At 42.3% G+C, this 25000-nt stretch overlaps 2 protein-coding genes and 1 long non-coding RNA gene across 3 annotated transcripts in view; 1 reads left to right on the top strand and 2 right to left on the bottom strand.

Moving 5' to 3' along the window:
* The window catches only part of LOC132148804 (serine/threonine-protein kinase SBK1-like), a 15544-nt gene extending 8635 nt beyond the window's left edge, over positions 1-6909 (top strand). The window contains exons 2-4 of the mRNA XM_059557521.1: positions 1-183; positions 4874-5076; positions 6022-6909. The exon at positions 1-183 is cut by the window's left edge and continues 40 nt beyond it. Of these exons, the coding sequence (XP_059413504.1) occupies positions 12-183; positions 4874-5076; positions 6022-6876 (1230 nt within the window). The 5' untranslated portion in view covers positions 1-11 and the 3' untranslated portion in view covers positions 6877-6909. The remainder of the gene's footprint in view (positions 184-4873; positions 5077-6021) is intronic.
* Positions 6910-16895: 9986 nt separating this feature from the next.
* Positions 16896-18041, bottom strand: LOC132148500 (uncharacterized). Its single transcript, XR_009434921.1, has 3 exons — positions 17932-18041; positions 17319-17871; positions 16896-16964 (listed from the first exon to the last, which is right to left on the bottom strand). It is a non-coding gene; the product is annotated as an uncharacterized LOC132148500 (long non-coding RNA).
* Positions 18042-19706: 1665 nt separating this feature from the next.
* LOC132148803 (transcription factor 20-like) overlaps positions 19707-25000 on the bottom strand; it is a 7225-nt gene continuing 1931 nt past the window's right edge. The window contains exons 2-6 of the mRNA XM_059557520.1: positions 24125-25000; positions 23137-23230; positions 22637-22686; positions 22405-22479; positions 19707-20526 (exon numbers count right to left, since the gene is read on the bottom strand). The exon at positions 24125-25000 is cut by the window's right edge and continues 779 nt beyond it. Coding sequence (XP_059413503.1) covers positions 22435-22479; positions 22637-22686; positions 23137-23230; positions 24125-25000 — 1065 coding nt within the window. The 3' untranslated portion in view covers positions 19707-20526; positions 22405-22434. The remainder of the gene's footprint in view (positions 20527-22404; positions 22480-22636; positions 22687-23136; positions 23231-24124) is intronic.

The raw sequence follows: 25000 nt of genomic DNA, 5'->3' as shown, positions 1-25000 counted from the left end.
TCTCTGGAATAATGAGCTCCTCGCCCCACATGTCCCGTTCCTCTGTTGACATCCTGGAAGAGCTGCAGCTCATCACTGCTGAGAAGCTGGAGAAGCTGGACTTCAATAAGTACTATGAGGTCATAAGGGAGCTTGGCAAGGGCACCTATGGGAAGGTGGACCTGGTCATCCACAAGATCAGAGGTAGGTTGAAGGAGATGGACAGGATGGCTTGGCTTACAGGTCTTGGTCAGGAAGCACCGAACACAATTTGACAGGAATGAAAACAAGGCTGTGAGGGGAAGAAGTACAGCTTATTTGACATTGGGTGTTTAACAACATGCCAGTTGCTCAGCTGATGAAACATATTTCTAAACCACTCTAAACCAGAAGACAAAAAAACTCCATTAAAAAGTTTGGAAAATGGCATGCGCCATTTATACAGTGTGTGCTAATTTAAAAACCTTGTTTTCATCCATGTGAAATTCAATGTGGCACATACCCTGATCTATTTGACAGAGCTGTATGTTAATTAGAAATTATATATCTTGACCATGATTAAGTATTTCATGAATTTCATGTAAATATGAATTGATGTCTAGGACAAACAATTGGGATATGAAAGATATCTCATTTGTGGGAAACTTCCCATTCGAACTGACAAAGACTGTTTGTACACAAAAGGAAAATGAAATCCACCTACACTCACAAACACACACACAGGCACACATTTCTCTCCGTCCTGTGAAATAATGCATTATTTATCAGTCATCTGTCATATTTTCAAGATCCCGTAGATCAAATGATTACCGCGCAACTCGCGGCTATTAACGTGTGCTTTCGCACTAGAGCTTTCAGAGTCGACACGAATCCATCTGACTTTGTAGTTTTGTTTGTTTTAGTAGCGAGAAAAAGGTTTAATGAGCCCCAGTCTGCTGAATAGATGGTCTGGCGTTCAGTTTTAATGAACTTAAACAAAAATGCTGCAGTTCAAGAATAAAAAGCACAACACAAAGACCTGCATGGGTGGAATCAAACTTAATAGCATTACTATTACAGTATGTCCATCTGCTGTTCTCTCACGAAAAGTATCTGGTGAAGCTAGTCAAACAGTGATTGATGAATGACCAAAGCTAATCAAGAAACCTTTTGAAACACCAGCAACTCATTCTGGGAACCTCCAACCAAACCACAATATACTGAATGATGGCGACCATTAATCATTAGACAATCATGAAGGAATACCTAAAAAACAACCACTTGCTCCAAGCTAGTGTACCTTTTCAGCCTCTTTCAAGATGTACACATTATGATCGAGACATCATGTTTACATTTTTGTTTAGAAGTGTAGTGATGTGTTCCAGGCTTGTGCTTTCCTTGTGCATCCTCCAGATTTCAAAGAGATGCAAAACACACCATCTGTCAGCAGCCAAAATCCCCATCCATCTACACCTCATTTATTATTCACAGAAGTACCGGTCATGCTAAGAAGATGGATGCTGTAGTGGGGGCAGTCCCAGGAATCCTCAATCCTGCTGGCCTCTGCAGAACTCGTGTGCTGTCGTAACATTTATATTTCACCATATCTGCTCCAATACCTGACAGTTATTGCATGTGTATTATGAGATGGCCCTCAGAGGAAGAATGTGTTTACCAGCTAGGATATCACTAGAGGCGTAGATTGAATTTGTGTTTGCCAGTTTCCATTTGTAGCTTGCTTTAAGCGTCCTCTGATCTTGACGATTTCATAATGTTTGTGGGAATACTCAGACTGTAATCAAATGCTGAAACCCATGTCAGTGTACTCACAAAAGTTGACAAAATAAACTTTTAGCATATATTTGAATTTAAAACGTACAGTTTGTCTCTTTCAGAAAATGTTGAGCACAGTATCTCCTGCACAGGCTTGTATACCACTCTCTTTTCTCTATAAATGAGAATGACCCCTCTCTTTTAAGGCGTCATATGATGCAATTAAAAATTTTCCTTTCTCTTTGGAGTGTTACAAGCTCTTGGTGCATGAAGAAGATCTGTAAAGTTGCAAAGATTGAAGTATCAAATCCAAAGAAATAATCTTTATCAAAGTTAAGACTTGTCCACACTCCTGTGAAATGGTTCGTTCTAACACCCCCCCCCCCCCCCATCCCCCCATCCCCCCATCTCTATGTCACTGTGTGGGAAGATTTGCATAACACCACCCAAATAATCATGCAAAGAAAGAAGTGTATTTTTTATTCTCATTGTAGTATTGTTGTTGCCGCCGCCACTATGTCGTATAGACACTGTGTTTCCAAGAGAGGACACGACTAGAAATCAAGTTTATATCATATTTATTATGGGTTTTATGTTTATGTCTCGTCGCTCAGGTCGGACAGGACATCACAATATGTTAAGGGGTGTAACATTTCCTGTCACACGCTTGAAGTATTTGGCCAATTACAACACACTGAGATGGCTGGCCAATCAGAGCACACCTCACTTTTAAGACGGATAAGCCTTGTAAAAATCAACGCGTTGCAGAAGGCGGGACATAGAGGAGGAACAAAACCTGCATAAACACATTGCATTACACCAAATACACCAAATCAAGTTCTTTTGAGCAGCATCATGTGACCCCTTTAATACTGCATTTCATCAAAATGTGGGATGCTCCTATGTTTGACTTGTGACCATTACGATGTGCTATTGCCTGATGCTTGTGTAAAGAAACTAGATGCCAGTGCCATTGGTTCATTTAAAGTGTTTTAAGCCTGGCTCACACTACAGGATTTTTTGCCCGATTTAGCCCCGATTTCCCCCTCCTGAGAATCGAAGCAAACATCTTGTCGAGCACCTCGATCTGTCCCGATGTTCGACGTGGATTATCTGGTAATGTGAGTTGTTCACCTATCGAATCTTCCACCTCCCAATCTGCTCGACACACATATCGGGGAAGCCCCGATTATTAATCAAACATGTTTGATATTTAGGATTTAAATCGGGATGATGATGGCTATATGATTACGTCAGTACTTTCACAGCCAATGTGCAAAACAGCTTATGTACGGCTCCATTGGATAGTAGAGACAGATAGAGGAAACTGTTTCTTGACATTTTGTAGTAACAGGACAGTCTGTATAATGTGTCGAAAACGCATCACAACCGTAAGGAGAAGAGAAGCACTGGAGTAAAAACCGCCTCAGTTTTGAATGCACTGGGTGAGTGCAGAAAGCTGCTAGCATGCTAGCTAACATATGTAAACAAATATCAGTGACGAACTGCTGCGTGAGATCACGTGATTCGCTCCTTCTGGTATGATAATCTTAATGATATCTTGTAGTGTGTACTGCGCCGCGATGTTCAAATTTTGTAGTGTGTGCATGTTTAAGATTTGAGGGAAGATAATCTGCCAAGATTCTCCTAATGTGTGTGCTCCAGACAGATTTCATAATCGGTTAGGGTTTTAAAAATCCTGTAATGTGAGCCAGGCTTTAAACACCTGTTTATGCAAGTGTTTGCCGAACAGGTTATATTATCATTGTTACGACCCTGTCTAGGGTAAGGCCGCAACATAAACCGAAATCCGCAATCAAAGATCCTTTGTACATTTATTTACAGAACCACAGAGTAAAAGCACAACTTCAGGGGTGAGCAAAGGTCAAAACAACAAACAAACACCAAGTAAGCTTATAACAGCAAATACTAAATTTCCTAACAAAACAAAAACTAAATAAAAATTCAATATGCTACCCTAACTCCCCATCTAATGAAAAACAGGAGAAAACAATATTTGCAAAAGAAAATGGCACTCACCCCCTACAGCTTCCAAGTGTAGAAAAGAGTATTTACAAAACTTTACAAAATATACAAAATGGAAAATGAGATTGACAACACCTTATCACCTCAAAATCCACACTGCACAGAATAGGCAGATCACCAGGCAAGCTAAGAGCATCAACACCCTGTAGCAAACACACAACAGCACATGTACAATGGAACAACAGGAAATCACAAGATGAGCAGAGCTCCCTCCTCAGGCACAGCAGATCCTTTTATTGCTGCTCCTTGGTCCCATTTGCACCAATCAGATCTGGAGATCACTTTGGTAGGATCCAATGCTGTGAAAGAGAGAGAAAGAGGGGACCAGCAAAGCAAGACACACACACACACACTATGTCTCAAGACGTAACAATCATGTAATGTAGGAACTTGGAGTCATTGGTGCATTTCATTTTCTTAAACGTGAATGTTAATGATTAACTGATCTCATACACCTGCAACTTGGCGAAATAAGGGTTGTAGAATTCGGCATAATTTCCCAAGTTGAAAGTCTGAGTTAAAATGGTGTTAAATCACACCAGTGGTACACCACTGATGATGTGTCTCACTGGTGTGAAGATCTGGTTTTGGCTTTTTCTTGTTGGCCTAAGTTGACAACTTCAGTGTAGTCAAGGCTACTTGTGTGCTGAACTGTTAGGGACTGTAACACCTAGTCCTATTGAAAACTAAAACTAAAATTTCCAAGTATATTCAGAATGGAATGCTGCATAATATGACATGATGACATCATACTGATGACCTAATATGATGAGTTGAACAATTCAATTAATCAGACTTGTGTAGCTAGAAGCATTTGCATACTTTCAATGAGCAAAAAAAAAGAAAGAAAGAAAGAAAGAAAGAAACAGAAAATAGATTCATGTTATTGGAACTTGCTTTAGATTTTCTTGAAAAGTTCCCTTGTGAATTGATTTCCTACATTAATACATGACCTGACATTGTCTTGGCGTGACATTTAAAAGAGCACGTTCAGATCTTGAAAGCAGGCCATTATCTCTGTGTCACGGACAGAATAATCAGGAATGCATTAAAAGCCAAGAAATGTTAATCTGTACCTCTCAAATTTTTCCTCCAGGCACGAAAATGGCCTTGAAATTCTTGCGGAAGAAAACCACTAAGCTGAGGAGCTTCCTACGCGAGTACAGCATCTCTCTCTACCTGTCACCTTGTCCTTTCATCATCAACATGTTCGGCATTGCCTTCGAAACGGACGAATATTACATCTTCGCTCAAGAGTATGCCCTGGCAGGCGATCTCTTTGACATCATTCCTCCTCAGGTGAGACAACGAGAACTCGAATCGTTACTTAATAGATATATTCATATTGTGCTATTTTGCACATATGAAAGTGAAATATCCAGTGAATGGCGTTTTAACGATTGTGGCCATGTTTTTATTACATTACTTCAAGCAGGGATTGTGGCAGGTCAGAATTCAAATGTCCAGGGAGTGATGCTTAAAAGTTAATGCTCTAATCATTTTGGAAAATAACATAACTCCTACACAAAACCCAACCCTAAACATACCCCATAGTCTTGACAAAAGTGAAAGTGATTTAAAAAAGCCCTTGCTGATGCAGCCGCGCTATTTTAACTTCTTTCTGCTTGGGTTTGAGCTGTTTTGTCAGTCCATAGTTTCACAAAATTTGTGCTTCACGTGAATTAACAGGCAAACCAGTATATGTCAAAGTAACATTCAAAAGTATTACTTTTCAAAACCAGCAGCATGTTAAAATATTTCGAAGTCATGACATAATATTGTGCAAAAATCAGGCTTTCCTAATCGAAACTCTGGCCCTGTAAATCATAACTTGTGTGAAAAGCAATAAAAGTTGTCTGCCTCTAGTGTTCATATCGATTGTAAAGTGCAGCATTTCATACATATATGTATGGGGTTTTTTTTTCAACCTTGCAGAAATGTAGGTAGAGAAACATATTTCCAATGAGCCTAGACAGTTGCTTCAGTGTTTGATTAAATTCAGTTCATGTGATTCTGTGGAAAAAGGAGCAGCGTATTCAGTTGATGATGTGCATCACAATTCATGTTCCCTGCAAACCTGTTGCTGCATTACAGAAAGCCTTAGTTTTATGGCGATCAGGTTTTCAGCTGTGAGGGCTCATTATGCTTCAGATTTGGCGGTCCGTGAGAATTATGATAGCATCTCTTATGTAACCGCATGGTATTTCGGGCGTAGCGTCTAATTCTGTTCTTTCCTATGCGTAGGTTGGACTGCCGGAGAACATTGCCAAGCGGTGTGTGCACCAGGTGGCGATTGCACTGGACTACCTGCACTGCAAGAAGCTGGTGCATCGTGACATAAAGCCGGAGAACGTCCTCATCTTTGATAAGGAGTGCCGGAAGGTGAAACTGTCAGACTTTGGCATGACACGGTGCGCTGGCTCTCCAGTGAAGCGGGTGAGCGGGACCATCCCGTACACGGCTCCAGAACTGTGCGACCCCAGTCGGCAAGAGGGCCTGTGTGTAGACTACAGCACTGATGTGTGGGCCTTTGGTGTACTTCTGTTCTGCATGCTCACTGGGAACTTCCCTTGGGAAAAAGCACTCCCATCTGATGCTTTCTACGAGGAGTTTGTGCGCTGGCAGCATCGGCGGAGGCGAGCCAGCACGGTGCCTTCACAGTGGCGTCGTTTCACTGACGAGGCGCTCCGCATGTTTCGCTGCCTGCTGGCCATCGAGCAGGACCGCCGATGCTCTGTCGAAGAGGTCTTCAGCTACTTCACCCACAACTGGATGCTTGACACGGAGAACGGCAACACCTCCCATGTCTCGGGCGGTAACAGCAACAGCGGCACAGCGATGAATGGCCGCCAGGCTGAGCTTAGCTCTTCTTCCTCTGAAGAAGATGAGTTGGTGGACCGTTTGAAGCAGCAGAGCTTGTCGCCTGTGTATGGGGTCACCAAAGGAGGCGTCATCATGGAGCCAGTGACGGCGCACTACTCCTCTACATCCTCGAACAGCCCTGCTTCCTCCACTGGGGGCTACGAACGTGTCTCCCGAGACAACAACGGCAACAATGGCCGCATCCTGGTCACAACACCTATTGAAATATGTGTGTAGACAGCTCACTGGCTTTAACCTACCTTGCTCATATATCATGGGATAACTAGATGACAATTAGGACACGAGTCCTTAGTGTAAAAGGAAAAGTTAGTCTCTGACACACAAGTGTTCAGCATCCTAAGAAGAGCGGACAGCTTGAAACCCTTCCTGATGACGGGTATCTCTGAGGGAATCTGTAAGACCGTCAACAAAGTCTTCAGATTGTTTCCACGTATAATAAGACCAAAACTAAAGCAGTTTACATTGGAAACTTAAGAAGAATAGAAAGAAAGAGACAAGCTCTTGTGTGAAAATATGAAGCAATATGTTGATTTCTTAGTGAAAACGTGATTAAGTCAAAAAAAGGAACATGGAAAAAAAACTGCAAAAACACTTCATGTGAAGATCCACGTGGTTTCAGGAGCACAGTAAGAACTGCGTTGGTATTGTTTTGTGCTTGTGTATCCCTGTGGTCAGCGGATAAACAATTTTGGAAGCTTACTGGATACTGGATAGTGTGTTGTATTATTCATTTCGGTCTTGATCTTTGTGTTCTTTATTTAATATCGTAGCATTACAATGTTCGATTATAATTTGCAGAGAATCTGCACTGTCAAATCTCACCATTAAACCAAAAGTGGCAAGAGCAGATTTCAGACGACTGTTAAGGAGGTTTGAATGGTACATTGAAAATCTCTCTTCTCTTGAGTAACATATTCCTCTCTCTTCAATACTCGGTCAATCTTCCATTCTTCACAGGGCTGTGGGTGTACCATAAAATACAAGAGTGATTTAGACATGATGAGACTTCAGAAACCATTCGGCCACTGTGTGTTCATATATTCAGACCGTACTAAAGTACATGATTTCCTCTTTTTGCAGTCTTTCTGTGTCCTGATAGCAGACGTATGTCACTGAAACATCTAGAAGATGTCAGTTTTGGAGAAGCTCCTGTTGGATGTTATTCAGCCAACTGTTTCTTGCGATGTGAGATTTAGATTTTTATATATGAATTTGCTTCTTTTTTTAAGTTAATCAGATGTGTGTAGACAAAAACGTGATGCTTAAAAGAGCATATTATGCTTTTCAGATGTGCAGTGTTCTCTTCATAGATGTCTTGTTGATGTTCATGTGATTACTGAGTGAAGTTGAAGGATTTCTCAGGTAAACCATTCACTGTGACAATGTGAAATCAGAATTTGCCCCATTTACTTGTTTAATACACATTCCCAGAGAAACTGTGCACTTACTAGTTTTCTTCATCAAGTATGAACTGAGATTCCTGCCACTAAACTGATTTTCTTGTTTGATGACAGACAAATACCTCTTATTTTCAAACCCTCTCATTCAACCATCTGACTTCATCCTGATATGAAACAGACACTAAATTCAGCCCACCGCCCACATCATTTTTTGTTTTCTTAGAGTATCCTGTTTTAAAATGTCAAATTATGGTTATTATTAGTCAAATTATTTCTAACACCATTTCATGTTGTCTTTAACACCTAATTTGTTATTTGAGGCGTAGGAAGGATCTGTTAAATGAAAATGTCATATTTATGTTTCATAACTAATGGGGCATTTATGTCTAAAAGAAATGTGCTGCTTTAGTCCAAAAAATAAAAGTTCAACTCTATATCTGTATCTTTTATTTGGACCATTAATTGCATATAAAAATGTTAACAGCTGCTAAACCTGATATACTTTAGATTCAGTCAAATTCCAGTAAAGTGGAAATTGCATTCTTGCAGAAGTTTTTCCAGATTTTTATTTAACATTTATACATTTTATTATGACATTTGTTCAATTTCATACTCTTGTTCGAAAAAACGTAGCAAAAGAAGTTCATTTGTTGGAATTATTTGATCTTGTGTTATTAAAATACAAAAATTAATGTGTCGACAATGTTTGAAAGGGCATTTTGCATGGATTTATTAAAAACTAAACCAATGTAAGGAGATCTGTGCTTCTTTTTAGAATTGCGACAGTTATTGTGTAGTGATCATTTAAATCATCACAAGTTTGCATAACTTTATTAAAAGTTACAGTGAAGTCAAAAAAAGAAAAGGTTTTAAGTTTTTTAATACTTCAGTACAAAACATATTGATGTGCTCACAGACAATAACCATGAAGAAGCTGAAAGACATTTTAACCCTGCGAAATGTATAAAGTCAAATGTGAAAATCTTTCGTTAAAAGGATGCAAGCAAAAGCAGACATTTTAACGTGTTGCTTTTTTTCTTTCTTTTTTTTTCGGAAATGTTTGCATGAATCAACATTGCTCTGGAGAAACATTGTAGAAATAAACACTAAAAGTATTGAATGATGTGGCTTTTCTGAAGCAATGTTTATTTTAAAACCAGCAATATTTGAATTCATGACCAATGCAGTTTATTTCTGAGTTACCGAAAATGCTATGCATAGTTAGTTTGGCATGTTAATCTTTTTTTTTTTATGCATTTTTAGGCAAAACCCCTCTTTCTGCATGTTACATTAAGATTCTGTCTGTCTGTGCATCTGTTTTGAAGCATCAGTGTCCATGAGTAAAGATGGCAGTATCATTATAAGATGCTAATGAGAGGCAAAGTGAGTCCTATGGGACTGTGTGTGTTGGTCTGTGCTTGGTAATTTAACTTAACATTTCCCCTTAAAAGAAACATGAAAGGGAATAATAATGTAACGATAATATCTTGTTTGCTGTGATTTGCCAAAGATTAGCTGGAAATGCTTGACTAAAGCAGCAGCTCTAGTACTTCTGCCATCTGGACGGCTCTCAGACTGTGAGACAGAAGCAGGAAGACAAAACGACAGCTATCTTGTACATTTTGTTCCACGATTCATTTTGGATTAGGAGAGAGTGTATCAGACGCCCACCTTATCACCATCCCTCCTCTTTCACACCTCAGAGCCAAACCCGAGATGATAGCACTAAAACCTTTACTAGACATGTGGTGCCTCGGTGGCAGTTCTTGCACAAGGAGGATTCATATAGATAAGAATAGGAGATCAGGTTCACTAGCAGTGGAAAGTGGTGAAATACAGCCTTGTACAGACAGAAAGAACAGATTGATCTATATTCATCTGATTGCATTTTAATGCTTAAAGCTCAAAACAGAAACTCCAAGATCTCAACGTCAGCCTCTTTTAAAGCTTTTAAAGGCTCAATTCCAGTGCTTTTTGCTGGTGGCCAGCGCTATTCGTCAGACAGTGATGTAAACTATTTATGTGCGGTAGCATATGGCTTTTAAAGCGATTCACACCGGACACATGGTGAAGCATGCTGATTTGTGTGATCCTCTGAGCACACTCAAAAAACATTTAGCTGCACATTAGTGGAGCTAGCCAAAACAAGCATTTACATTACTATTTAATGAATAATGATTACTACATTATTGTAAAATCAGTGGAAAATCTGGAGAATCTCACTGAGATTTGCCCAGAATACCCTGCGTATAGCAACATGCTGACAGCCACTATGAACCCTTATTACCACGTGATGATGTCATTTCCTTATCTTGTTACCTTGAGAGTTTTTTATTAACAGTTATATAGTAAGCTTCACTATTCTGTTTCCTGTTGCTGTGGAATCACAGAACTACCTTCCTTTGGGAAAAGAAGTGTGCTCAAGTGCGCTGAGTCTGCACTTGTGGTGTCATTTCTGAACAACGCCATTAACAGAACTGTCCTGCTTTCCATTTTTTCACTGTTGTATGGTTGGTGGCGCTATTACACATCTTCTGAAAGAGTACAGAATCTCTGGATCAAAACAGGGTGAAGAAGAAGCAGAAACAAGCAATGCATAGGTGAGCAGACGCAGATGTGACCCTGGACCACAAAATCAGTCATAAGGGTCAATTATACAATTATACAACATCTGAAAGCTGAATAAATCATATCTCCATTGATGTCCGGTTTGTTTGAATCGGTCAATATTTGGCAGAGATACAACTATTTGAAAGTCTGGAACCTGAGGGTGCAAAAAAAAAAATCAAAATACTGAGAAATTCATCTTTAAAGCTGTGCAAATGAAGTTGTTAGCAATGCATATTATTAATCAAAACTTAGGGTTTGATACATTTACTTTAGGAAATTTACAAAATATCTTCATGGAACATGATCTTTATTTAATATCCTAATGATTTTTGGCATAAAAGAAAAATCAATAATTTTGACCCATGCAATGTTTTTTTGGCTATTGCTACAAATATACCCCTGCTACTTAAGACTGCTTTTGTGCTCCAGGGTCACATATGTAAAGTAACACAGTCATCAAGCATCAATCAGCATATAAAGTACAAAGTATAATATTTCTTTACTCTTTTATGTTCTTTTCCTCCCACACAGGATACCTCACAACCAGATGGAAATGATAGAGAGGTATATTTCATGTTTGCACCTCATTAATTTATTCGGTAGAGCAAAGGTCCTTAGCGACTGAGGGAGAGAAATGCAAAATATGGATGATCTGGAAAACCTTTGGGCAGAGCTGCAGATTACAAAAAAAGACAGAAAACTAATTATACTGTTGTATTTCTGGGTGCTGAGATGATGTTAACGGCCAGAGCGAAGAGAAGCTGAGCAGAGAGCGAGCCAGACAGTAGCTTCACACAGGCGCAACAGATCCTGCGTCTCATCTCTCTAGCTCTCTCATCATCTCATGATTAATCTTTGACATCAGCACGACAGATTAGTCAAAACGCTAGCAGATGTGCTTGAAAAATAAGGCCATCATAACCCTTCCACTCGATTAACCTGACATTTCAAGAGTTAGGAAATTACTGTAGCCATTTGCTACATTAGATGATGTTTAAGTCAATTTCATACTTTTGAATGAAAAAATAAATAAATAAAATCAAGCAATGTTTTTGCCACAAAATTGTATATGGCACCTACCAAAAGGAGAACTGCTAACAGATAGATTGAAATCTTCTTTTGAAACTATTATGGAAATATTAGGCATGTGCGAGACTAGTTGACTATGATATCTATTTATAATGTCAGTCACTCTGAATAGTGTAATGTGGTATAATGTCTGATTATATAGTTTTTGATTGGTGGCCTGCTGTAGGATGTTCACGTTCTAACTTGACTAAGAAAATCATATCACTGAACACAATTCATTTGCAGAAGCTTTATCAAAGTGACTGGTTGCACAAAAGATTTAGACAAGACTAGTTTTAAAAGTTAGTCATCTAATTCTTTTTTTTTTTTGGTTACATAAAAACGTAGATTAGTCTAAGTTGAATCCCAAAAAAAATAAGACTGATTGCCCCTTGGCTTTCTGCTAGTTGGTCAGACTTGTTCTTAAGACAGTGTCTTCACATATAGAGGCTAGGTTTATGCAACTGGTCTCACAAAATGATGTTTTATAACAAAGTTCGGGAGTAACAGTCGCAGTTCATTAACCTGATTAAAACAAGTGGAGACCAATTAGTAATCAACTCATGACAAGTTAAATAAAGGATAAATAATACCTCTATTCATTGAGAGTTTTCAGCAGTCAACAGCTCTTCAGCTCTCCTCTCTGCAAAACCATGTCTCAAAAACTAAGCTCTTCATCCGATGAAGAAGTAAACATCGCCCGTGATGCACCTTCGCATTCCGACGGCCACACGACCATCCTTCCTACGCTTCTTCTCGCGGCCGCACACCAGCCCGATCAGCCCTGCGCTCACCAAGACGCCGAGGCCAGCCTTCACCACCCCCGGCAAGACTCCCATCTTCTCCGGCATCCTCCTACCGCTCGGCCACCCCGACGATCCCACCTATCGGGAAATGGACCGTAGCTGGACTAAGGCAAGCGCTGGGGAATGCAGACATACAGGCTTCACGAAAAATGCACAAAGCAGAGCTGTATGATCTGTATGTTTCTTTACAATCAATGCCCAAGACAACCCACAGACAAAGCAAAACCTGTACTGCCCGAAACTCACCGGTCCAGTCACCACCGTCAAGTTCCCGCACAAGATCCGGCTCGCTTCATCAATCGACCCGCAGGAACAAGCCTTCAGCGAGCCTGGGCCGCGCCCCACAGTCCGCCATAGCAGGTCCACTTCGACTTCCCGATGAGGCCCAGCCCTCCACCACTGATTACGCCGCAGCAGCGCAGCATGCAGCCGGGCCCAGCAGGCCCCCCACAGCTACTCGCTCAGACACTCCCGCTGTTCATAACCCTTTTCCCTTTCAGTGTCCTCCAGCTCCTTTCGCAGACGCTAGTGCGAAGCTATCGACGCTAGCAGGACAGGCCCAACTATGTCAACAATCTTACCCACCAGGTTACAACCCCGCCCACTTCCAGTGGCCTGCAGCTCCAGTAGCTCAGACAAGCGCGGGCCCGCCCCCGCCGGCAGCTCATGCCTACAATCCATCCTATCATCCTTCCTTTCCTCCACATCATCCAACTAACTTTTCTTTTCAAACCTCAACAGGTCATCAAAGCGTGAGGCCACCGACGACATTTACAGACCCGGCGCATACCCTTCCCAGCTCTTCTCTCCAAACTAAAAATCAATATTCTCTTTTCACAGCAACACCAATGCCCATTCCGCCTAATGCCGTCGCAATGGAACCACCTCCTGTGTCACAAAATATCCGGGCACAGATCCTCGCAGGTGCGGACGTCTCTACTCTCTCTGCTCCCCGCAGCCCAATCAGACAGGCAAATAGACTACGGGGATTTCTCCGTCACTTTAAAAAACCCAATCACCCACTCATCCCGCCTTCTGCCGTCATTTTCCGAATTTACAATCGCTTTCGCTCGATATACAGAAATTATCTGTTCAGCTTTCCCCCACAGGTGGCGCAAACTGAATGATTACTTGGCTATAATAGCAGAGCTCGCGCTGTCCTATGGGGGCGGGCATTTCTACACTTATCACAAACTCTTCGCAGCTAAGAGTGCAGTGCGAGTCGCCCAGTGGAACCAGTGCACATACTGGGGGGCTCTCGACCAGGATCTCCACAGCAGGGTGTTTCTGGGCTGTAAAAACATTTCCTGTGCAGTCTGCAGGTCAGTGGCACACTAAACCATGTTGTGCCCCCAAGTTAATCCTTCTATTCCACCCTACCCAGGAACCAGCCCAGTGAGATCCACCAGCTACGTGCCACGTCCTGCAACCGCCGTAGCAAATCAAAAATTAAAAAAACCTTTGAAGGAAGCAGGCAGCCCTGCAACCAGTTTAACGCTGGCAAACCCACCAAATCGCGCTGCCGGTACCTACATGTTTGTAGTTTCTGCGGCGGCGCACATGCCCGTTTCGTGTGCCCAGTGTACAAATCTGCTAATAAAAATTCAAAAAATTACTTATCGACTCCTGTAAATATTTCACGTATGCACTCTGATCTAGCTCATCATCCGGACCCCGAATTTACAAAATACTTGCTGACAGGACTCGAAAATGGCTTTAAACCCGGGCGCAGAATGCCCGCTCTCACAGAACACTATCTGTAATAATCTTCAGTCCACCTTAACAGAACCTGAAGTCGTCAACAATCTGATTAAAAAAGAAGTCGAATGTGGTTTCATGATCGGCCCTTTCCACACTCCCCCATTCAACACATTTCGTATAAGCCCCATCGGAGTGGCTACAAGAAAATTTTCGAGTAAAAAACGTCTCATAATCGACTTATCAGCCCCGCATAATTCCCCGTTTCCAAGCATTAACAGCTTAATTCCTTTTGATGAATTTTCGCTTAAATACCAAGACATAGATCAAGCAATCGACATGATCAAAATCGCAGGTCGGGGCGCTTGGCTCGCAAAAATCGACATTACTTCAGCCTTCAAAATTATGCCTATCCATCCGGATTTATGGCATCTATTTGGAGTACGCTGGCGCGGGAAATACTACTTTGCCGTGCGCCTAACCTTCGGATGCAAAAGCAGCCCAAAAATTTTCAACATGCTATCAGAAGCAGTTTGCTGGATCTTGTCGAACAATTACGCCATTCCCCACCTCATTCATCTGCTAGATGATTTTTTAATCATTTCACCCCCCGAAACCATCCCAGCCGTGCGTTTCCTTACAGTCCAAGAAGTATTTTCCAAACTCGGACTTCCTATTGCACAAGAGAAACGATGGGTCCGGCCAAATCCATCGAGTTTCTTGGGATTAAATTGGATTCAGACAAATTCCAAGCATCCCTGCCCAAAAAGAAAATCGACCGAATCATCTTAGTCTCATCTACCCTCCTTGACAACCCAAATTGTTCTAAAAGTGAACTACTATCCCTGCTCGGCCACCTAAATTTCGCTATGCGCATCATTCCGCAAGGCCGGCCATTTATTTCGCACCTCCTCTCGCTCGCATCCTCCGTCCATGCGCTAGAGGACCGCATTTCCATAACCCAAGCATGTTGCGACGAACTCAAGTTATGGTTAACATTCCTAAACCAATGGAACGGCCTATCCTTTTTCTACCACCATCTCGTTTTGTCCCCCGTCGATGATTTACGATTGTTCACAGACGCCGCCCCCTCAGTTGGTTTCGGAGGATTTTACCAAGGTCGTTGGTTTGCGTCTCCTTGGCCACCACAATTACAGGACATACCTCTGTCCTCTGCATTATTTGAGATTTACCCTATAGTAGTAGCAGCTTTTCTGTGGGGAAAAGAATGGACCACTAGCAACATTCTGGTGCATTGCGACAACGACGCAACAGTGCATTGCATTAATAAAGGCCGCTCTCTTTCACAGGCTATAATGCCTCTTTTAAGATGCCTCACCTGGATCTCAGCGTGTGACCAATCTTAGTCGCCAAACACGTTCCGGGCTCAGAAAACCAAATCGCTGACTCTCTCTCTCGCTTTCTGTTTCAGAAATTCAGGACGCTGGCTCCAGGGGCGGACCATTTCCCAACGCCCGTTCCTCCATATTCAGAACTGATATTCCTATAACACATCCGCTAAAACCCCTCCTCGACACATCACTCGACACCATCCTCCAAGCAGTTTGCCCCAGAACCCTCCAAACCTACGTGACCGCTTGGAGATGTTTTAAAACATTCCACTTATCCTATAACTTACCATTCCCAGACTTTTCTCTCCTCACAATCACTTCATTCATATCCTACCTTAATAGCATCAAGGGCCTTCAAGTCGGGTCTATCAAAGGGTATCTGAGCAGCATTCAGTTTTTCCACAAACTGATGTACAGTGCCCCTCACCCGAGATAAATAATTCACACACCTCCCTCCTAATCAAAGGAATTCAACGATCCCAGCCAAACCGTCCCGACACCAGACAACCCATAACATCAGATATCCTCACACAATGCATTTACACCCTCAGCACCAGCTACCAGTCTCTCCATATTGCCCGCACATTAGACGCCATGTTTATTTTAGCCTTTTTCGGTTTCCTTAGATGTTCGGAACTCGCCATCACCTCCAAATTTGACCCAAAAACCCACCCCACCATCTCAGACTTATCAGTCCTAGACAACGAAACCATATCATATTTGATTAAACAAAGCAAGACAGATCAAACCAAAAAAGGCCATTTCATTTATATTTTCAAACTCTCATCACCAATCCAACCATTCCAAACTGTTCTGGCATACTTTCAGTGGAGAACTTCCCAAGCTAAATCCCATCTCAATCCCCTATTCATAGACGAATCCAACAAACCAGTGACATGCTTCTGGTTTCAGAAACATCTCAAATCCATTCTCCAACACTCAGGAATCCCAGCAAAAAACTTATCAAGCTACTCTTTCTGCATTGGGGCAGCAACCTCAGCAGCTCAAAAAGGTCTCTCCCAGCAGCAGATCCAAGCTCTAGGAAGGTGGTCCTCAGATGCCTTACAAAGCTACATAAGAACCAACCGATAACATATCAAAAAAGCCCACCAAACCCTCATCGAGTAAACCACGCAATACATATCTGCTTTGTTTTCCCCCGTCTGTCCAGCGAGCACTAGTCTCTCAGCGGACGCAGTAAATATCTATTTTGTTTCCTCTGTCTGTCCAGCGAGCCTCAGCCTCCCAGCGGATGCAGAAAATATCCATTTGTTTCCCCTGTCGGTCCAGCGAGCATTAGTCTCTCAGCAGACGCAGGAATATCTATTTGTTTCCTCTGTCTGTCCAGCGAGCCTCAGTCTCCCAGCGGACTCAGAAAATATCTTTTCGCTTCTCCTGTCCGTCCAGCGAGCACTAGTCTCTCAGCGGACGCAGTAAATACCTATTTGTCTCCTCTGTCAGTCCAGCGAGCACCAGTCTCCCAGCGGACGCAGAAATATCTATTTGGCTCCCCTGCCTGTCCAGTGAGCACTAGTCTCTCAGCGGGTGCAGTAAATATCTAATTGTTTCCTCTGTCTGTCCAGCAAGCTTTAGTCTCCCAGCGGACGCAGAAAATACCTATTTGTCTCCTCTGTCAGTCCAGCGAGCACTAGTCTCACAGCGGACGCAGTAAACATCTATTTTGTTCCTCTGTCTGTCCAGCGAGCCTTAGTCTCCCAGCGGACACAGAAAATATCTATTGGTTTCCCCTGTCTGTCCAGCGAGCACTAGTCTCCCAGCGGACACAGAAATATCTATTGGTTTCCCCTGTCTGTCCAGTGAGCACTAGTCTCTCAGCGGGTGCAGTAAATATCTAATTGTTTCCTCTGTCTGTCCAGCGAGCTTTAGTCTCCCAGCGGACGCAGAAAATACCTATTTGTCTCCTCTGTCAGTCCAGCGAGCACTAGTCTCACAGCGGACGCAGTAAACATCTATTTTGTTCCTCTGTCTGTCCAGCGAGCCTTAGTCTCCCAGCGGACACAGAAAATATCTATTGGTTTCCCCTGTCTGTCCAGCGAGCACTAGTCTCCCAGCGGACACAGAAATATCTATTGGTTTCCCCTGTCTGTCCAGCGAGCCTTAGCCTCACAGCGGACGCAGTAATATCTATTTGTTTCTCTGTCTGTCCAGCGAGCACTAGTCTCTCAACGGATGCAGTAAATATCTATTTTTCCTCTACCTGTCCAGCGAGCCTCAGTCTCCCAGCGGACACTGTAAATACCTATTTGTTTCCTCTGTCTGTCCAGCGAGCACTAGTCTATCAGCAGACGCAGTAAAGTACCTATTTATTTCCTCTACCCGTCCAGCGAGCCTCAGTCTCCCAGCGGACGCAGTATGCATCCATCTCTTTCTGTTCTTCGTCCAGCGAGCCCAGTTTTCCAGCGGACACAGGAATATAATTCGTTTCCTCTATCTGTTTAGCGAGCCTCAGCCTCCCAGCGGACACATTATGCATCTAGTCAATACATCATTACACCTCGCAGGCAGACGGTGGAGCCTGTCTTCCCGACATCGCAACCGCTTCTTCCTCATCTATTAACCAACAGGGCCTGCCTGCTCCTCCGCTTCTGCCAGAGGCAACGCGAGATCTCCTGGTCAAACGACCACGCTTCTAAATCGTCAGCCTGCCAAATCTCTGCGTTTTTGGGGGGTTCGTAGTCCGGCGGCTGTCCTTTTGCTCTCTTGTTTTGGGGGAAGTACTCTGGGTTCGGGCCACATCCCGAGCTCGGAGCCCTACACCCGGACAGCATGCCAAATACGCATAACCTTACTGTATTAAATATACGTAGATGTGAACTCGGTAAATAATGTTTTATAACAAAGTTCGGGAGGAGCAGTCGCAGCTCATTAACCTGATTAACACAAGTGGAGACCAATCAGTAATCAACTCATGACAAGGTATAAATAACAGCAGAACCTACCTCGGTTCATTGACAGTTTTCAGCATCCCTCCTCCACCCCATTTCTCCTCATTTATAGATCCATCTACTCTTACCACAACCGAGGGGAGTACTCTGGGTTCGGGCCACATCCCGAACTCGGAGCCCTCCACCCGGACAGCACGCCAAATACACATAACCTTACTGTATTAAATATATGTAGATGTGAACTCGTGAAATAAGCAAGAGGCACATCAGAGGTCTGTGCAACACCAGCAGTGTTACTGGATCAGTGAATTCACACACTGCTAAGAGACGAGTACGCTATCTCATCACAAACTAAGCGGATGTCAGCAGGTTCTTGGCAGCCTGGTGCAGCTAGAGATCTGATTGGGTACTAAGGGGGAAGAATCTTAAGATTTGACTAGAGAGAGAGAAAAAGGACATATCAGACATATCAGTGATATTCCTTTTTTACGGTTTTAAGGATTTAAAAAAAATTATAACTCTACTAAACGTGTAACGAAACGATTTAAATCGTCCATGCTTTAATATCTAGTGACACACTTTAGTGTGGCTAGAGGTAGTCTACTGCAAATGAAAATAATGCTCTGTGAAGGACAGATTTGGCACACACTGTATAAAGATCCTAAATCTAATGTAATCTTCAAAATTCACAACTTTCGAACGGTTGGAGTTCACTGAAAGTCTTTTGAAAAGCTGAATAATCAGTGTGTTTTTGAACAACTGCACAATCAATTAAAAAAAACTTTATTTCTGTCCTTTACCTCGATGGAAGGATATTCCAGACTATTTTCAAAATGAATTGCAAATTGTATTTTCAATTGCGTTTTGCATATGTAGGTGCATAGTGACATAATCCAAACTCAATTGAGAATCTTGCATTACTGTTTGTGCAGTGACTGGCAAATTTTAAATAGAAAAGCCCACTTTCTCATGTCTTATGAGTTGTTATATTTAAATAGCAAAATTAATTACCATGTCTGCTCTTTCAGTTTCTCTGTGCATGTAATGTATTCTGCTGCAGTGTGTAGGGGCCACTGTTGAATATGAGATTCATTTAGCCATAACAGAGGCAAAGACGATCTTTTAAGGAGGGTTGTTTAGCAGCACCACGAGGACACATCAACACATCGAGTCTAGTGAGAAATGAAGGACTGTCACACAATGGTGTCTTAGGAATGTCGAATAAAAACATTTATTGAAACAGAAGTCGAAACATCACAAGGCATCAGGTGAAATGGAAAAACCTACAGACGCTGTGATTTCTTGATTCCCAGGCCACAAGTTTCAAATGTAAACTGAAACCAGATTCATATTTAAAGCACCCTGTAGCTGTTACCCACATCAAATTATAATTTGCCTCTACTGCGTGTATACAGGGTGCTAAAACACACTCTGTCCGGCTGCTCATTGGCAAATAAATATACACCTATGCATTAAACATAAATAGAAATAAATATGCTCACGTAATAGTGCATACAGTACCACTGGAGGGACTAGTTCATTCAGGTTTATGTAATAAAAAGACATCGCTGTTATAGAAAGGACAGTTGGTGTTACATATTTAATGAACAACGAGATGCTAAAGTGCACAAATAATGAAAAATCAAGCACTTCTGCTCAATACGCTTGTACTGTTACTTCAAATGAAGCGAGGCTCTCATTATTGATCCCACTGTTGTCTAGATTGCCACTTTAAAAGGTTTTACAGGATTCTTCCTGAAGCAGGAGATATTTGGCCTTCAGTAAACTCAGATGAAATGGAGATCTGCAGTGGTTGAGTTTATCAGGTGTTGAGAACGCAGAGGAATGCAATGGAAACCCTCCAGCGCTGTCTGAGGGTACTGCTCCAGAGACAGGTCAAAGACAGACCAGCAGACTGCCTGAGTGTAACACTCGACACGTGGAGCGCTGTATCAAACAGAAAGATCTGTAAACACATCAGGGACCCATTCCACCGCCAGATGAGCCAACGTCTGTCGACATCTACCTGCAGAGGAAGAGCAAAGAAAAATTCATGATCATTACACCATAAAACACAGCTTGAGGGCCCTATAATACACCCAGCGCAATGCGACGCAAGGCGCAGCACAAGTGTGTTTGCTAGTTTCAGTCACATTTTCCCATCCAGTGCCACATCGTTTAATTAGCAAATGCATTGGCACTCATTTGTGCGCCCATGGGCGTGCTGGTCTAAAAAAAAAAAGAGTTGTGTTCAGGTGCATTGCTATTTTAAGGAGCTGAAAATAGACTGCACCGTAGACCAACTCAAACATTGTCTAAAGTCTGGTGCAATGTTTTTTCTTTGTTATTTAAAGAGCGTACACGCTGCTTATTAAACACAGGGACACAAATATTAAAAATTAAAGTATTGCAATGCATAAGAATATATATATATATACATGTCATAATGGATAGTCATCGCATGTGCATGGATAGTCATCTAAAGCTGTCTATTTTCATCTCGGAGATGCGTTCTGTCTTTGCGCTTGCTAAATTCGTCCATGTAAATAGCAAATCCGTCATGACACGAGTGCAACTGGCTCTTAAAGGGAATGGAAGATGAGACTCTGATTGGTTTATTGCTTGTTACGCCCAAAAAACACCCATTACTCATTAAGAGAACAGGGACAACCTGTTTAGACCATGCGCCCGGGCGCACCAACTGTTTTTCCATCGTTAAAATAGCAAAAGTGGATTTGGACACACACTGAGTGCACCTGCGCTGTGTGCTTTACACTTTGAGTTTAGATCATTAAAAAAGGACCCTTTTCGTTACCAGACGAAACCAGAAATGTTTGTCGGGCTTATAGGAGATGTGCTGTTATTGTCACCAAAGCTGTTCCTGGAGACACCAATACAACACATATTCAAACTGATGCTAATGAGACACGCGTGATCAGCAGCTCATCAGCTCCTCAGCACATGCCTGGGTCATGTTTAAACAAAATCTAAAGAAATTAAATAAAATTATATTTTGAGGTTTTTTGCATTGTGCCATTTTTATTTCTAATTGCCAAATCTCATTACAAATTAACCATGATCAATGAATACCTCTAATAATATACTGTAGTAGCATCATATTGTTTTTTTCCAAATAATGTTAGAGGGGTCCTATTATGGTCTTTTACAAAGTCTTAATTTTGTTTTGGGGGCTGTACTAGAAAAACACATTCTTTTTCACATAATTTACATTATTTAAGTATCTTTCTCTCCAGCCTGGCACAAATGGCTGGATTAGTTCCCGGTCGGACGAAGGCCCACCTTCCGAGAAACTAAATGTGTTAGATGTGACTGGTTAGCTGTCCCAGAGCGTTGTGATTGGTGAACAGCTTCGACGGTGTTTCAGTACTGTCCGCCCCTTGCCAAAGCAGCATGTTGTGATATAGCTGGCGTCAATATTGCCATCAGTTTGAGCCGGATTCAGATCCGAGAATATTGAACCAGAGGATTAAGCAGAACATTGGCACGCACGAATATTGCAGGACATATTAGAGTGGTAATGTTATTATTGTTTTTTGTGTGTTTTTTTTGCTAAATCCCTTTTAGATACGATGTCAACAACCGCTTAAAAATAAGTGCATTTACTAAGTACAAGTGCAACGGTAATATGTATTATGTCTATTGTTCTTTAATTCTAACATTATAACATGAAATGCAGTGAAACTGTTATAGAGTTTAATTTCTTTATACCATAGTCTCATAACTGAAGTGTAAATTCTGCAGATCACATCACTGTCCAGTATTGTACTGTTAGCAATTTAAGGTGAAAAAAAAACACCCATTTATTCGACGTATTTTTGGACTGATGCGACTTATACTCAGGTGCGATTTATAGTCCGAAAAATAGGGTAGTGCATTAAAATACCTTCAAAAACAATTCAGCACCTCCCAAATGTCATCTGTTCTTCAGCCTGCTAACACTCGCTCTGGATGTTTTATTCTGAAATAACACGAGTGATCATTATCAGCAGTGAAGATGATGCAAGAGGAAGACAATATAGCTGAGAAACTCTATTATACTGCAAACTCGTGTCATTCTCAGAACATAAACTCATAGTTTCGGAGGAACTCCAGCTAAATCAATCTCTCAGAGTCACCTTGTGCTTCGGGCATCTTATGGTGAAGTTCTCCTCGTTGAGCGCACTGTCTGTGTGGAGACACAAGAGCACAGATGAGCACCTCGACAGAGATGATGACATGAAAGAAAACACGAGCTTCAGTGCAACAAAACAGAGATGAGAGAGAAACCCCAGAAGAGCCGGAAATGGGACACAAACTGACGCCTTACAAGCAGTTGAAATCTCAACAGGGCTTTTCACAATGGGTAAATGATGAGCAGTGTGAAACATGAAGCAAATAAACATGGTTTACTGTTTCAAGGGTGAAAAGCCCTAGTATTTAGCTCTGAAATGACTTCAAACTGCAGTTCCCAAACCTGTTTATATATTTTATTGTAGATCATTAGACTGTTATGCTGCCTCAGAAGTCTGTATCAATTTCGAAATCAATTTCAGACCAAACTAACACAGTAGTTTTGTAACACTGCATTACTTCTGGATTGTGTCTGCATGGTCACCTGAGAACTGATGAGCATTACCTGACTGCAGGGCACAGGGGAAGTGGTACTTATGGGGGCAATCTTTAAAAAAACATCCCAAAGTGGCACCAACCATGTGACAGTACGAACACACCTGCAACAACCAAACACAACAGCACTTTACAGATTCAGAGACAGTGTTACTATATATAGCTATGATAGGAGCATAATAACCAAAACCAAACCAATTTTGAATCGGGGGGTGGGGGGGGTGGTCTTCCCAAAATCGTAGATACATATCATAATGCTGTTTATCACTCACACTAACAAATCAATGAATCTTCATTGAAGAAGCCCAAGCATTGTGGTTATGGTTAAGTGTAATTATGGTTAAGTGTAATTAAAATGTTATTAAATACAAATACAAATATGTTAAGCTTATAAAGAAACAATGTCACAATGTAAAAAACAAAACAAAAAAAAACACCTCCCACTAGGGTTGGATGATGTCTACAAATTTGGCATCGGACGATGTCTACAGATGGACAATGATATCGGCGGGTGGGGGGGTTTGGTTGCTGTTGTTTGGAGTCGGGGGATTGTCCAAAGCGTTAATCCTTATAAAGGAAAACAATGGACGATTCCTAACACCTTCTCTACATCGAGCGCAATCCCTGACAGTGAACTGCTGCTTGTCACGTCCAGTGTAGAAGTCTTTAGTGTCTACACTAAGAATCTAGTGTAGACACAGTGTAAGGAGGACGAAGGTCGAATGATTTGCTGATCCTCAGTAATACTGACAAACATATAATCTCGTCAAATGTGTGGTAAGTACTCCCACTCCATATTTTTTATAGAGTACATGCGATCGCGAATCTCGAAAGTAGTGAAACTAAAAAGCGATCGTTCACTCAAAAAGCACAACATCATGATGTCTATCATCCATCGGTGATGGACGATGGCTTTGACTCAGCCCAACACTACCTCCCACTTTCATAACACAAAATATCATATCTTTCACGCTGTCAGGGGAAAAAAAAAGACTTACTGTTCCTTGTGCGAGCCGGATGGCTTCCTCCAGTCCGTAGAGTTTCCCTTTAACCAAAAAGACGCCTGCAGTCCAGATGCTACAGTCCTCATGTACCCAGTGCTCACTACACTTAACGCTCTCCGAGCAGTTCTCCTTCCTCTGCTGTCTGACAGACCGGGACCCACCGTCCTCCAAACTGTCCAAATCACAGTACGGTCCATGCAAGTCCCCAAGGCCTTCAACATTGCCAGCTCTTCCACACAGGCAGCAGAAACGCCTGACCTGTGACCTGGAGTCGGAGCCAACACGGCCCAGCTGCAAACAGGACGTCTTCGGGACGGCCCCCGAGACCGCCTGCTGTGACCCTTTCTTTGTCGAATAAACGTCTTCTTCCCTGAAACTGACGATTGTGCAGGATGAGAGCTCCATGTGAACGTACGGGGTGAAGCCGTCTGGCCTGATCTCTCTCTTCTCTTCTTTGTGCTTTGCATATTTCAGTTTGATCTCCGGCTCTTGAGCAGAAAACATGGGTGAAGGTCCAGAGGAGCGAGGTTTTCGGCGTGGTCTCTTTGCTGATTTGCCAACAGGTGGCGCTCTCTTGGGTCTTGGTTTCGCCTGTTTCCTACTCTTCGAGGCCGGAGTTTTCCGTTGACGGCTTGACGCTGAAGATAAAGCCCTGCTCTGTGGAGACTTGAAGACCCTTGTGTTTTCTGCATCCGAGGTAGATGGGAAGTTTCTAGGAGAAGCAGCATCCGTGTCTTGATCGCTGTCTTCTGGAGATACGGGAACACAGACCGACTCCATCCATGACAGCAACGACTTGGATTCAGAGCCAGCTTTACCATCACGGGCTTCCAAACCAGCTTCATCCAGGGCACAGACTTCATTCACATG

The sequence above is a fragment of the Carassius carassius genome, chromosome 9 (genome assembly GCF_963082965.1).
Source record: "Carassius carassius chromosome 9, fCarCar2.1, whole genome shotgun sequence".
NCBI classification, from domain to species: Eukaryota; Metazoa; Chordata; class Actinopteri; order Cypriniformes; family Cyprinidae; genus Carassius; species Carassius carassius.
The sequence above is the reverse complement of the archived record's forward strand: the minus strand, read 5'-3'. Positions and strand labels throughout refer to the sequence as shown.